Here is a 16,087-nt window from a genome sequence, read left to right as displayed (position 1 = left end):
ATTAAAAATTGGAAAATGTCCGTAAATAAAAGCGCGCGCGTCGTAAAAAGTAAAAAGTGCTTGTTAAAAAAATATTGAAATAATGAAATTACTTTAGAACAAAATAACATGATTTGTTTGGAATATGTCTGTTGATATAACGCATTATTAGCATAATGTATTATAATTTGAACAATTAAAATTAGTATTTGCTTATCTATTAAAAATACGTATTTAGGTTTTTGTAAAATGCTTTGTAATCACGAAATTAGATGTATGAAATATTGCTCTAACACTCCACTCGCCATGTTTTTTCTAATCAACCATGTTTTTCATCTTGGTGAGGCAAAGTGCTATTACATAAAAACATACGCATGAGGCACACGATTAATTCTCCAGTCGTGCTATTAATAAGCGTCACGGTAATTTTTGCGTTCCGAACTTCCGACGTTAACGGAATGAAAAATGAGCCCTCAACGTCGATCCGCGCCCTAATGGTTCCGGATTAAAAGTCGGAACGAAGTGAGGAAAGACGCGATGTGCAATTACGGTCGAAAGTTAATTAAACCTTAACTTAATTTAACTTTCATCCTCCAAAGACCGCGAGTGTGCTACTTGGAACACGCACGATACTGATTTCCGGAGATAAGATTAACTCTCGAGTCATCGCATTGGGATCCAACAGATTCGGGGCAACTTTGACGGTAATCATTTTTTATTTAATTTTAGTTGGAGTTTATTCGCTAAAAAGTATTTTTTCGGAGATTCGAAAAAATGTTACAAAAATATAATTTGCGAAGAGAATGTCGAACGTTGAAATTTTGTCCAAATTTCTGAAGGGACAGAAGGGATTTATTCAATCTCAATGTGACATTCTAGAGTTTAGAATACATTTGCTGGATGGGGTACCTGATGCTGCGGCACGTGCACGTTGTTCCAGGATATATCGTGCGGACAGTTATCGACGAGCACCAGCGAAGCCAGGCACGCAGTCGCGGAATTGCCCGGGACCAAAGCACGTCATACCGCGGAAACATTGGATTGCGTAGGGGCTCACGAGATGCACCGGGATTTTTGTTCGTTCACTTTCGTCCGCATAAAATGCATCTCCATAATTCTCCTGAATATACAATCTCCGATATATCTAGTACAATGGTTCAGTTAAATAAATCTGTATGCATTTTGTTTAAATCGTTAAACAAATTAAAGCAAAGTTTATCTTTACAATCAATGAAATATGATTTAAGATATCAATAATAATTTATTACTATTATGTAGAGGAAATTTTTGTATTTTGTCTATTACGGAAAAAAAAATTTTTTTTAATCTTAAGAGAAAAAATAATCATTCTATATAATCGCTTTTATGATAAATATAATTCCAGTTTCCAGAATATGCTCGATTATATCACAATTTCTTAGAAAATTCATATCAGAAATTTGATGCAACGACGTTGTTGAGAGATAAGATAATTTATAATGTAGATTCCATATAAAGGTCGATGATAATCAGATGTGCATCACAGATTGTCGATAACTCAGTAACAAGACGCGTTATATACCCTAAGGCCCTGCGCACAATAGAGGAAATATTAGGAATAGGAATAAAGTATTAAATATCAGGAGTAGCAATTTGGAATTATTTTACTTCAAACAAGGAAAAGGAATGGATTAATTATTTCTACTTTTTATTTTTTTATTTCATTATGCTTTAATCCATGCCTTCCCTTTTTTTGAATTAAAATAATTCCAAATTGCTCCACCTGATATTTAATATTTTATTCCTATTCCTAATATTTTCTCTATTGTTAGCAGGGCCTTATGATACACTTATATATTGCAAAATGCTTTCATTATATAATTGATGTATATTCATTTTTTTAATATACCATATAGAGCTAACTAGTTTGTTATATTTCAGAAAATACAGCGGTGACACAAAATTGTGCGGATGGGAAGGTAATTTTTTATTACGCAGATAAAAATATAATTAATATACATAATTTCAAACTTTATTAAAATTTGTTACATTACATTTTTTATATTGGATGTTTCTAGATATGGATTATAAGTTAAATATACCGGACGAGACGTCAGATATATGTATTACAAGAAATTTAATCGATAACGATACACAAAATTGTATAAAAATATTTGTTCATATCTTGTTATATATTTTATTGTTACATCTCGATAATTTTATAATATCTGTACACTTTTGATGCTTATAAGATATCTACTCATCTCTCCGAACGACTTTTGATAGCTCTACTTTAATAAATATGTGCGTCATTGAGATTCAACGGAAGACGTATTATCACTCTCGTATGTTTCGTCGATAATATTGAATTTGAATATATGTCATAAGTTTTTAGAGAGATTTAATTAAATTAACGCTACTATACATCAATGTCGATATATATACGTTTTTTTAAATAAAAATTTCCTTGTGATGTTGCGTCTTCCGTGCTAGATACATTACGCACGAGCGTAAATTCAAAACTGACAATGAGATTGATATTTCCAAAATTCTCTTTTGTTAGAGATATACCCGGCAATGGTACTACGTTTCACACTTGTCTTATCACGCTTTAGGCAAATCAGCACACACGTCCGATAACAACGTGAATAATATTACAATAATTCAATAATATAAATTAATATCTTTTTTTATCTAAATCTTATAGATTATAGTATCAATTTTATTCCTTAAAATAAGGACCTCGGACATGGTACTTTGCTTAGAATTCGAATACTCCGAAAAGATAAATCCTGAATGCACGCTGTACTCGTCACGGAGCAACCAGGACTATCCCTTGGCGCAAATTATCCCCGTCTCTTACGGTATCATTATACGCGATTAAGTCCCATTATTACACGAGCGCAATCATTCCTTTCCCGAGTGCGCGACTCACTACGTCGGTCACTGGACCGGTTCGGTTTAACGAGCGAGATCGCGCGGTAGGCGCGACGATAGGTGATTCTCTCTTCCCGTTCGTGCTGTAAGAGAGCCGGCCCGAGTAAAAACAGTGCTTTCAGTCTCGAAATCGCGGAGCGTTGAAAGCTTAAGTTGCGCCGCGATACGGCTTAACGATCTTTGGTCACACTTACTTTCCGTGCCCTTCTACTCGAGCACATCTTATTTCGCGAAACCATCGACGCGAGCCGGGTAGTAGTTTGCTCCTCTTCCTTCTCCTTCTCTCCTTTCTATCCGACGATGCGACGCGACATATGATCGGCCGACCGGTCGAGATTAAATCCTTCCGCTGCATCCTGCAACATGGTTTGCTTGATAATCAACGTCCTATCGTGAACATTAATATAGAGCAATGTGCCTACGCTGAGATTGATAAGTTGCGAGCGATAAGAAATGGATTATTATTATTTGTCTTGTAAACACATTGATACAAAGTTTGATGAATTTGCGAGAAAATAAACTAAAAGTTGGGAGTATCTAATTATTTGATGATAAATTAATGCAATTTGAAGAAATATATTCATCTAATTTGTATGTGTTATTAACTGTATTTTATATATATTCTAATGCAATATGTCTATATTATAGCGCTGATAAATCCTGTAGCACTCAATGTATTAACTTCGATAAACTCCGATGAATTCTTCAATCTAACAATAAGACGATTAGATTTTCGAGAACGATATTACGCTTTTAGTAACATCCTCGGATACTTTGTCGCAGATTCTTCAAATTTAATAAAACTTAAAATAAAAATTCTACGGCGGATATTGTGCTGTTTTATTCATCTTTGCTCTAATTCATTTTAGTAAAAAATTATCCAGCCAACGATAATATTTTACATCATATATATTAATTATATATTATAACTGTGTTCTTTTTTAAAGAGGAATATTTTTGTTCATAAAAATATAAAAGGAGTTGTATTTCTTTTATAGACCGGAAACAAAGCAACGTCCCACATTTTTCTCTCTTTTCTTGCTTCTGCGAACGTTCCACTTTTTTCCGCTATTCTACCGCCTATTATTCGCAAGAATGCATGGTCATCCCCTATCTCGGTCGCGTGAAACAACCCGCCAGGAGGAGGCTAACACGGGCGGTGCCTCCGAGTCGCGCGTGTTATTATTTCCGTCTCGGGATATAGCTATACGCGCTCTTGTTTATGACTAATTCATTTATGTAATTTCTTACTATATTCTTCCGGATGGGCTTGAAAAAGATTATTACGGAAGATAGCAACGTAATCGATGCATCCTGCTCTAATTACACGCGAGCGTAGCTCCGGCTTGCGTTAGATTATAGGAAGCGAAAAAGCACGCGAATCTAAATGACGGTTCGATGCATCGAATCGCGAACGCGGTACTCCTTGTTGTACATACGCTTAAAATTCTAACATAGACAAGACGGTAATTGCGAATAATGAAAATCTCGGGAAAAAAAAATGTAACGTTTGTAAATAACGCTTTATTTATTCAAAGAGGCAACGCGAAAAAAAAATACTTCTCGCATTCTTTCCAAGAGAAATATTCTTATAAACAACTTTTAGCTTTAATACATGTGGTTTTTCTCAACATATTACTAAAGTACCTTCCGTTTGCAAATTAAAAAATTGACGCGGAAAAACAGCTGTAATTGATAAGAGAAGAGAAGCTGACTATTATACAAATGACATTCCATTTAATAAGATGTTATCACACGTTTTTAATGCAAGATAATTTTTTGAAAGCGCGATGCTTACAGTTAGAGCGATTTTTTTACACGTCACATCTTTATCAAATTTTCATTTTCATGAGAATTCTTCAATCTAACAATAAGACGATTAGATTTTCGAGAACGATATTACGCTTTTAGTAACATCCTCGGATACTTTGTCGCAGATTCTTCAAATTTAATAAAACTTAAAATAAAAATTCTACGGCGGATATTGTGCTGTTTTATTCATCTTTGCTCTAATTCATTTTAGTAAAAAATTATCCAGCCAACGATAATATTTTACATCATATATATTAATTATATATTATAACTGTGTTCTTTTTTAAAGAGGAATATTTTTGTTCATAAAAATATAAAAGGAGTTGTATTTCTTTTATAGACCGGAAACAAAGCAACGTCCCACATTTTTCTCTCTTTTCTTGCTTCTGCGAACGTTCCACTTTTTTCCGCTATTCTACCGCCTATTATTCGCAAGAATGCATGGTCATCCCCTATCTCGGTCGCGTGAAACAACCCGCCAGGAGGAGGCTAACACGGGCGGTGCCTCCGAGTCGCGCGTGTTATTATTTCCGTCTCGGGATATAGCTATACGCGCTCTTGTTTATGACTAATTCATTTATGTAATTTCTTACTATATTCTTCCGGATGGGCTTGAAAAAGATTATTACGGAAGATAGCAACGTAATCGATGCATCCTGCTCTAATTACACGCGAGCGTAGCTCCGGCTTGCGTTAGATTATAGGAAGCGAAAAAGCACGCGAATCTAAATGACGGTTCGATGCATCGAATCGCGAACGCGGTACTCCTTGTTGTACATACGCTTAAAATTCTAACATAGACAAGACGGTAATTGCGAATAATGAAAATCTCGGGAAAAAAAAATGTAACGTTTGTAAATAACGCTTTATTTATTCAAAGAGGCAACGCGAAAAAAAAATACTTCTCGCATTCTTTCCAAGAGAAATATTCTTATAAACAACTTTTAGCTTTAATACATGTGGTTTTTCTCAACATATTACTAAAGTACCTCTCTCGTTTGCAAATTAAAAAATCGACGCGGAAAAACAGCTGTAATTGATAAGATAAGAGAAGCTGACTATTATACAAATGACATTCCATTTAATAAGATGTTATCACACGTTTTTAATGCAAGATAATTTTTTGAAAGCGCGATGCTTACAGTTAGAGCGATTTTTTTACACGTCACATCTTTGTCATATTTTCATTTTCATGAGATATACTTACGGCAGACGTTGCAGTGTTTCTCGTCAGAGCCATCGCCACATCCGTCCCGACCGCTGCAGGTTATCGCGTCAGAACGACACCTGCCGTTATCGCACCTGAACGGGCAGAATCTCGCGGCGATCCGGCTGCGATTTCGCGTCCTGCAAGCACCCCTGGGCTCGTCGCTGCCGTCCCTGCAGGACACCACCGCATTGCAGAATTCGTACGCCGGCAGGCACTGACCGTTGTTACATCTGAACGAACCCTCGGGACATTCTGCGAACACGGATCGTGGAATCTTGCGTGTAAATTCAAGCGAAAGGCACGAATGGAATGTACGAAACGTTCATTCCTTTCGGAACGCGAAGTTCGATAATAATTATGATCGTAAGGATCATAACAGCTCTATTAAGAGAGAATGCAAAAATTGGACCAATTTTATAATAAGGATAGACTTAGTTTTTTGAATGAAATATATTTTCTTTTTTTTTCTTAAATTGTTTATTTTTAAATAAATAAATTATATAGAGCATATATACAAATTATAATTTTTATATTAAAAATGAAAAACAATATAAAAAAAAAATATCAGTTGAAAGAATATTCAACTTCGATAGCTTTATAAGAGAGCGATCAAATTGATAACAAATAAAATAATAAATTTTTTGCATAATTTACTGCTCGTGTATACTTAAATTTACAATTTTAATAAAAAATGTTGAACACGGTGTAGGATTCGAAATACGCTCTTGTTCCCATCTTCTACAATTAAAAAAAAATGATCCGTCTCTCTTGAAATTATTCAACGTTAAAGGAAACGTTTCAATAGAGTAATTTACTAAAAGAAAAGCGCGAGGATACCCACTTCGTCGATTGTTGCAGCCGATTTCGTCCTCGCCGCGAGGACAGTCGCGGTTGCCATCGCAGAGGCCAGACCTCGATATGCAGACGTCGCTATCGTTGCATCTGAACGCCTGCAACGGGCAGCGGTGGCCGGTGCATTCCTCGTCGGAACCGTCGGCGCAATCGGCGCGGCCGTCACAGACGAAGAACCAGCTGATGCAGCTGCCAGACGATCGGCACTGGAACGTGCCCGGCGCGCAGCCGGTCCGCCGCGCGTTGCAACTGCCATTCGTTGGGAAACTGCAGTCGCACACGCCGTCGATGCAACGTGACATCGGATCGGCCATACGGCACTCGAGATCGGCGAGGCACGCCAGTCCCAGGCTGACGGCCGTCATTATCGTGCTCTCGTGACGATCCGTCTTTATTGGTGCTGAAAGACAGCGGGGATCGGGTGGAAATTAGATCGAGTTATGGTATCGCAGATGGAGAATGCGCGAATACCTCGATCCATCAATTTTAAATGCGCGAAATACTCTCCTGGTGTGCGTTGACTTAGATATACGTCAATAAGAGATATGTTTTAAAATATAAAATCGTTATAAAAATCTCTCTCTCTCTTATCTCTTACCAAACGTCGAAGTCATCATGAGATGAGTGGGCTCGGTGACTTCCGCTTCGATAACAATGGCATCGTCATCGTCGGGGAGCTCGTTCGGTCCGAAGCGATCGTTGGTCCCGGGTCTCAAGTTCAATGACGGCCTGGTCACCAGATTTACCGGTATCAATTGACTGGGAGCTTCCGTCGACAGGAGCATCGTTGCGTTTTTCAGCCAGGATATTTGAACGCCTATCCGGAGGCAATATCGGAGAAAATCTCGTCATTTTGGAATTAATACACAATAATGGCTATTGTCCATTATTTCATTAACGCATTTTAGGCTGGCGTGAGAGAATCCTCGAAAGCGGTAATGGAGGGTAATAATATTTCGTGTGCAATTTGTGTGTGTGATTACGGTGCATATGCCAGTAAAGTACAAAGTTTTCTTTGTATATTCACGTTCGCAGGGAAGTGCCATTCGTGTTTCGCTAATGATCGCGCTAATTAAGAATGCGCGAATCGCCTCATCTCGTTAATCCGTTCAAGCGCATTCGGGTTGGAAACCGCACACGATCTCCGCAAATTCCCGTTGTGGCCGTGTGCACACGGAAAAGCTGATTACCGGATAAAAGACGCGTGAAACATGGGAAGGGGGGGGGGGCAAAAAGAGGGGGAAGCGATGATACAATTCCCATACAACGCTCGAGGATTACTCTACGGGAATGCTAAGTGGCTTATGGAGAAGTCAGGTACCAAATGTTTGCTCGTTACCAGTACAAGTTTGCACACTCGAGGGAGCACGAAGTTTAGAAAGCGGTTTCAATTCTGTGACAGTCTCGAAGTGCTCTTTTTTTTAAACAGGCTGATGGACATTTCTTCGTGCTAAGAATAAATCTCCTGACAAATACATTATTTAAACATAGAAATATTAAAACTTCATTAATTATTGTAGATTAATTAGAAAAGTAGGCAAATTATTATTAAATTAAATATTATCTATATAGCTGTACTCTTATTATTTTTATGAAAAATTAATTTTAAAAATAATATATTTTAAATATTTTATTTAAACAAAATAATCTACTTAAATAATTTTTTAATAGTCTATATTTAAAATAATGTGCTCATTATCGCTAACGAATAAAATAATTTGTGAGTCTGATAAAAGGCTTTTGATGTTAATAAAAGATTTACTTCCAAGCATGAAAAAATCTCCGCTCTCTGTAATGGTTCGCAGATGGACGATATGACTATAAAAATCCCGCATAGATCGGACTCACCTCCACAGATGCTCGATCTTGCTTCTAGACAAATTGATTTTCTAGACAAAAGGCGGGCACAAGCAATCGACAAAATGACAGTATATCCATAATACCAATAATCATGACATTATGACCTTTATCAGCGAATTATTTGTATTATGGATATACTGTCATTTTGTCGATTGTTTGCGCCCGCTTCTACCAATTTGTCTAGAAGAAAAATCAAGTGTCTGCGGGGTGAGTTCGACCTATGCAAGATTTTGATAGTCATATCGTCATCTGCAAATCACTCGATAATATTGTAAGCATACCGTAACACTGTTATAAATCTGCCATTGCGTTACGTATTTATTACTCCGCCTTGAGATGTCTTTTATATGTTAAATTTTGATTATATTCATTGAGACTCGAAGTGGGCCGAAACGTTTGATTTTTTCATTTATATTCTTGATTTATTAAACAATACACAATTATTACGCTTTAAGTCCGGGCTCCAAATCTTTTCTTTTTTTTACTAATTGATATTTATCATTTGAGCCTTGTGTAGTTTTTAATTTTATTGTTGTATGTTATGTATGTATATATATATATACGTAATGATTTTTTAATTCACATTATAAAAAAGAAAAATAATTACTTAAAAAAAAAAAGATACATATTATGAGCCTTTTATGCATATATTTTTATTTTATAATATCTAAATTATATAATATTATATAATTATATTATATTATACAATTATATATATACATAAAGATATTAAAATTGGAATTCATAAAACTACGAGCTTCGAATTAATTTGACGAGTCGAATTGCAATTGGAAAACGTGACATACCTGTATCTTGCTCCCCTTGAGTCTCGTCTTTTTGTTCCTCGGTGCCAGTTTCCTTATCGCGCTCGCTCCCGGTGACGTCTTCTATTGTCGACTCCTGAGGGAGAGGCAGGTGCCCCGGAAGAGGCGCGGGTCTCACGAGACTGTCAAGTCGACACGCGTTCCCTTCGCGGCGCATCGGCGCGGTACATTGGCAGCGGCCGAATAAATCCGGAATAAGAAAATCACAATGCGACTCGGGATCCCAAAGACGACAGTGAGCGTGCTCGTAACACACCTCGCCGAGTTTCGCCGCTGCAAATTAGATTAGTCTCTTGATTCACGAAACATTTACGCGCATCGCGAGTTAATTTCACATCTGTTTACCAAACTTCCTCTGGAAACATTTTACCTTTTGATAGATTCGTGGGATATAATCACGCTACACTCGTAATTTTTAAGACGAATTGTAATGAAAAAAAAGTTTCTATTAGCAAAAAATATAAAAAATTGTAGACTAATCATAAATAATTAGTATTTTTCTTGATTATTATAATAATTTTTTTTTTCATTTTATTATAATTTTCGTAATCTTTTAAATATTTTTAATCTTTGCAATTTTGTCTCTTGTTTATTTATTCGTTTAATTATTCCTGTATAATTATTTCGTAATTTTTTCTTATCGCAAAAACATAATACTAGAATATAAGCTATAATTGAAGCTTTTTTATTTACGAGAAATCGAGAATAGTATTGCATAATCATATTTTATAGATAATATAAAATCTTGTAAATTCTCATTATCTGACTTATGTAACATAATCTACGCGTGAAATACTTTCCATTTATTTCCGCATATATGATAATAAAGATCGTTAGAAACCGAGGAAGTTGCAGTATCGGAAACGGTACAATAGCTGTTGTCAATAATCGAAACTGACTCTCGATAAATTAAGCAGAAGAGTATATGGATTTATTCTCGAAATATCATTTCTGTATATTCAAACTATCATAATATGCTCGTCCGGTGAGCCGAGGAGAATAAGACTACATAAATCAGAATTTTCTTCGCGTGATACTTTAACTACGCTTCGCCTGGTTATTCATCATCGATTCTTTCACCGATGTGCTCTACGTCACTAATGATCCCCTTAATGTCATGCCAAGATAGCTTCCAGCGGTAACCTCGAGAAACTCAAGCGACTAGCTTATGGCGCCCACCGTATTCGTGTTGCGGTGTATTAATAAGCAATTAAGTATAATATGATGTCATCGTTTTGCTATCATCATAATTAAATCGATTTACTTTTTGCAATTTTCATATACGATTTTAATTTTGTTACTTACAGAAATAAATCGATCGTAATTTGATTAAAATTTCTCTATATCAAGAATAAAATATTAGCATTTTTTATGTGCATTTAGTTTAATCAGTATATTTTTTATAAATAAAATAAGATGAAAAAATTGCGTGAACAGGGCGCGCGCATTTCTTATTGACTCGTTTTTATTGACTTTATTTTATATAATTTTGCGGAATGTTATCAAACTTTTTACGTTTATATAATCAAGGTATTAATTATTGTAGAATGCACTTACGTCCCAGACAAGTATGTCTGCGGAACTGCAAGTGTCCCTCCTCACACCTGCATACGCCCTCGAGGCAGCTACTGTTTGCCACTTTCAGGGAGCATTGTTCCTTTACGAGACAATCATTGCCCAATAGAGTTGCTGTAAAGTTAGAAGAGAGATATCAGCAAATCCTTAACTTTAGCATGAAGTGACTGTTTCCTTTTCTATTAAAAATAATAATAAATATTAATAAAATATTTTTTTTCGAAGATGAATTTTTTTAGTTAGCTGCTTTATATTATGTACATTTCAAGTGGCTCTTTAATTCACATATAAATTTATCACACAATGCAAGTTTCTAGTTCTTTATTTTCACTTTGATCTTTCTTACAAGAACGGACGCAAAGCGAACGTTCCAAGAGCATTTCAGCGAGAGTGAGCTATACGGTTGAAGAAGATAAGAGGATACTTCGGTGGAACTTACATTCAAGACATTGAGTGTCATTGTAGTCGGCGAAGAAGGGCTGACACCGGCAATAACCCAAGTGGCAGTGGCTATTAGCGATGCCAGCCTCGCAGTCCCGATCTCGGTTGCATTCATCGCCAAGTCGCACACTTGTCGAAGTGGGTGAGGATGAGGTTAGTCTCTACAAGAAAGTCGAGAATGAATTGTGCTTTCCCTTAGAATGACCTAATTTTACGAATACTTTAGTCAGCAACGTAGCTAGAGTTTTTGTGGACAATGGATAGAAACGCGGATGAGTTATTTATTATCAAAATAGAAAATCGCTATTTATTAAAAAAAATTAATGATTAATAATCAATAATAATTGTTAATCAATCATTTTCTATTACAATGAGTATTACAAGCCTGCAAATTTTTGAATCACTCCTGTGTGTGTTTTAATACTCTATAAAATTTTAGTTAAATATAAATATATATATATATATTCTGAAGAGAGAAGATTTACTAATAATAATTATATAATACAAACAAATAATTTAATAATGTGTTAATTTAATTCTAAAAGATTCTGATTAAAAATTCCTTCTCTTGATTTTCGAATTTCTTATTCTTGGTTTCTTTATCGCAAAAAAGTGGAATATATTCGAGTTTTAATTCCATCAGTTTATTCCATCTTCTCTACTTAATTATTGTTATAGCTATGTCTCTAAGGTTACTATGATTTTCTTCAGGAATGCTTAATGAATATACTCAAGAGGATATATGTACCTATGTATCTAAAATTATCCTGTTTTTCTTCAGGAATGCTTAATGGATATACCCAAGAGAATATATATACCTATACTATTTTCCAAAATGTCGTAAATACAGCTGACGTACACTCAGGATGTTTAAATCAATTATTCAGCATAGCATTAAGTTAACGAATAAGACGATCCGAATCGATCTAATAACGTCGTCATAAATAACTTCGGAAACTACCAGACAATATCCATCGATTGCGATTAAATTAGGATAACGATTCCAATATTTTTCTATTTATTTATTAAAAGCATTTTCAAAGAATGTCGATGTATTATATTTCACAAAAAGATTATATTCCATATTTTACAAATTTTTATTTATGCGATATTGCTAAAAAATTATATACGTCATAGATTCCTCGTTCAAATGCATATTCTCGAATTGAAAAGGCAACACTTTTATAAAAATCAAAATTTTCTCGTTTTCAATCAACTTTATACACCTTGATACATCTAACGTTATATTGAGATCTCGACAAACTTAATTTTTTTATAGAATATATCTTTTAATCAATCGATTTAATCTCACATGCATAAATGAAATATTTAATCATCAAATTAATATATACACATTTTCATTTTCTCGATCATTCGTAACCCACATATAAATTGACGCATTTAGCATCAAGGTCGAGACACGTCGTGCGTATCGCGGTGTTTTTCACGGTACGCGCGTTTTATTAGCGAGTTCTCGTGACCTTTCAGAAGCTTCCGTGCATTGGCTATTCTTTCACGCCAAACGTATATTACTGGGTGGGTGCTCAGAGCGAGTCAACGCGCGCAGTTTCTCTGCTTTTCTCTCTCTCTCTTTCTCTTCCTAATCGCTTCCCGGTTTCCCACAATTTGCAAACAATGCCTGTGCATTTTTGCGCATATCCACGAGTCCGATACGCTCAGATAATGCAACGTGATTATTTCGTTGGTGTCTTGTAAAAATTAATACATCTTTATATGTATCACAATATATGTATATAAAATATTGTTACATCTTTCTCTCTCTATCTGAAATTTAATCTAAAAATTTTTAAGGAAAAATTAGTTTCAAATTAGATCGGAAATTCATATAGAGAAAACAAAGCTACAGAAATTTTTTAAATAAGTTAATTTATCTTCATGTTAAGAATAATGAATCAGATTTTTATTTAACTTCCGGAATCTTTTCTTATCTCCGGATGAAAGAGACTTGAATAATAAAAACACATTCCCACATTTTCATAATATTTATATAATATCTCTTTTATGTATAATAATAAACAGAAAATCGCTCGTAGTATGCTCTCCTTTCCTGCTCTCTTACGTCGCTTCTTTTTGCGGGAACGCGGAAACGCATCGACGCTGCGGGGAACGTAGCGCACCGCTTAAATCGCGAAGTCGACCCTGGTCTAGTCGTACCCACGACATGTGGAAGTGGAAGTGGAAATGGAAATCGCTCGCGCGGCAGATTCGCGGCTGCACGCTTTAAGCACCGCAAGGTGACACGACATCCGTTGCGCGCGTATGCACCGTTAGCGCACCGTGCATCTCGGCTCGTGCAATTTTACTCGAAGAGAATCGTCTGCGAATCACGCGCCAGTGGTAAGACTTGAGTAAATAACGCGCGTCGCGAGGATGTTGAAGCGCGAAATCGTCTACTTTATGATGCGACGACCCGATGCCCCGATGCATTCCCGATGTATCAGGATGTATCAGGAACTTTATCGCTCGTCCAGAAGAAATATATTTTTCCTACCTTCCTAAAAGGAAAGAGGAAACCGCGCGGAGAACTCTTTAACTCTTAGCAATTTTCTAAACCATTGTGTTCCGCCGATCTCGCTTGAGTCCTTGTTTTTCCTTCCGTTTTATTGCTCTTCTTACAAGTGGAAGAGTAAAGCGCAAGAGAAAACATATCTCCTGGGACTTTCTAAAAGTAGAGATGCTGTTTCTTTGAAAAATAGATCGCGATTATACATATGATAAATTATCTGATTAAAGTATACGAAGCGAAAAATTGATTAACGCGTTTTGTTTTTATCTTTTCATCTATTTATATTTATTGTAAAGTTTAACGCGCTTATTATATACACTCGATTGACATACTAATTATATTGATTAATATGTCAATTTTATCATATAAAAAAATATTAAAAGTTCCTTAATAAGATTCTCTTTAAAAGGAGCTTTCTTATTTATAGCATGCAAATCTGTATACATGTCATAAAGAGTTTTCTATTATTCCTCAAGAAATAATTACGAACATGATTCTAAAACAATGACAACAATACATTTTGTTGTTGTTAATATTTTCGAATATACCATATTGGCTATTTTAAACTTTCCGTTTTAGAAGGCACATGAATATCATAAATCCTAAAAAATATCTCGATTCGATTTATCAATTCGCAAATAGAACTTACGTTATCCTGCATATGACAGACTTTTTTAATTAAACGATCGGACGCATTTGTGCATAACCGGGATACGTTTCTGAAATACATCTCGTGCGCAGCCGAGAAACAAAATTACCGTGCATTCTGAATCGCAAGCCGACGTTTTACATTTGCCGGCGATAATCCGTAAACGCGTCGCTCGAGCGGAACCGCGGATTCTCGCGTCGAATGGACGCGCTCGCACGTCGATGAATAATGGATGAGTTTTCCTGAATGGACGCGTTATTTCAACGGTGTCGACGGTGCTTAAGGTGTCTGTAGGAGAAATCGAACTAAAGGCATGTCTGCGTCACGCTTGATTCTCCCGGAGCGCGTGCGTGCCATTATTCATTAATCTTTATGGAATGTCGCTGTTATCTATTATAGTTATTTGAAAAAAAATGCAAAGTATGCACATTTAATTATTTCGTGGCAATTTTCGTCACATAGCTTGCGCGATCACGCATATGAGCGGAATATATTGCAGAAGAAAATTAATCCGTCTCTTCGAGGGGAGAGAGGTTTAATCGGGCGTTGCGCGCAACGCAGCGTGCACGTGGAAATGCAGCGCACGAGACCAGCGCTGCAACCTCACTGGGTACGGCAGGATGGAATTTTATATTCATTGCAAGCGCCTCCCGCCGGCTCTTAATTACGTCTAACGAGCCGAGCCAATTTAAACGCGGGATAGAACAACCACTCCGAGGAGAAGCGCATCGCGGACGCTCGCGCGATCTATAACGCCGGGCTCTCTCACGCGGAAATTCCGCTCGCGCTTTTATCGCCGCCTCGAAGAATGACGGAACGCAAGGATGTCTTGGGTAAAACGCATGTGTCCTGATCTAGAATAATCTAAGGAGCCAAGATAAAAAAATGAAAATCATGTCCGCGCGAAACGAGCGTATATTCAATATTAATCACATTTTCGATTACGATAAAAAGTAAGCGTAGAAAATTGCAATTATCTTTTATTTCGTCTCGTATAGATGGATAAAAACATATTTGTTTTATTTATTTTTTAAATAAAAATTTAATTCTTTTTCAAGTTTAAATTTTTATATTTAAAGAAGATAAAAATTGTTTAATTTTCATTATATTAAGAAGAAAGATATATTTTTTGTTTTTAGAAGCTCAAGATTAAATTTGTATCAGCGGTTACCACAAAACAAAGCGGATATCAAACAGATGCTGGCTTCGCGATTTTTTCGTACATCTTTCTCGCAATGGTAATTAAATCGTGGTTCAGTTATGTAATTACACGGATATTGTGGAATGCGGACTGAGTATGCTTCCTTCCGAATGTAATTTCCTTACAGAGAGTAAACGTGGGAGGAATAGATTTTAATCACCATATGAAACTTGATGTCCATTAAATATTCCATTAGATATTTAATAATAATAATTCTATAATAATATTCTATAATAATAAA

At 35.9% G+C, this 16,087-nt stretch overlaps 1 protein-coding gene across 3 annotated transcripts in view; it reads right to left on the bottom strand.

The window, feature by feature from the left end:
- Positions 1-2,546: 2,546 nt before the first annotated feature.
- Positions 2,547-16,087, bottom strand: part of LOC115243561 — a 29,791-nt gene continuing 16,250 nt past the window's right edge. For all 3 annotated transcript variants that reach the window (XM_029820674.1, XM_029820675.1, XM_029820676.1), the window contains 7 exons: positions 11,468-11,630; positions 11,011-11,142; positions 9,436-9,726; positions 7,368-7,586; positions 6,759-7,169; positions 5,915-6,169; positions 2,547-3,251 (listed from right to left, as the gene is read on the bottom strand). In XM_029820674.1, coding sequence (XP_029676534.1) covers positions 3,232-3,251; positions 5,915-6,169; positions 6,759-7,169; positions 7,368-7,586; positions 9,436-9,726; positions 11,011-11,142; positions 11,468-11,630 — 1,491 coding nt within the window. In that variant the 3' untranslated portion in view covers positions 2,547-3,231. The remainder of the gene's footprint in view (positions 3,252-5,914; positions 6,170-6,758; positions 7,170-7,367; positions 7,587-9,435; positions 9,727-11,010; positions 11,143-11,467; positions 11,631-16,087) is intronic.

This window comes from Formica exsecta, unplaced genomic scaffold (assembly GCF_003651465.1).
Source record: "Formica exsecta isolate Colony F162 unplaced genomic scaffold, ASM365146v1 scaffold72, whole genome shotgun sequence".
NCBI classification, from domain to species: Eukaryota; Metazoa; Arthropoda; class Insecta; order Hymenoptera; family Formicidae; genus Formica; species Formica exsecta.
The sequence above is the reverse complement of the archived record's forward strand: the minus strand, read 5'-3'. Positions and strand labels throughout refer to the sequence as shown.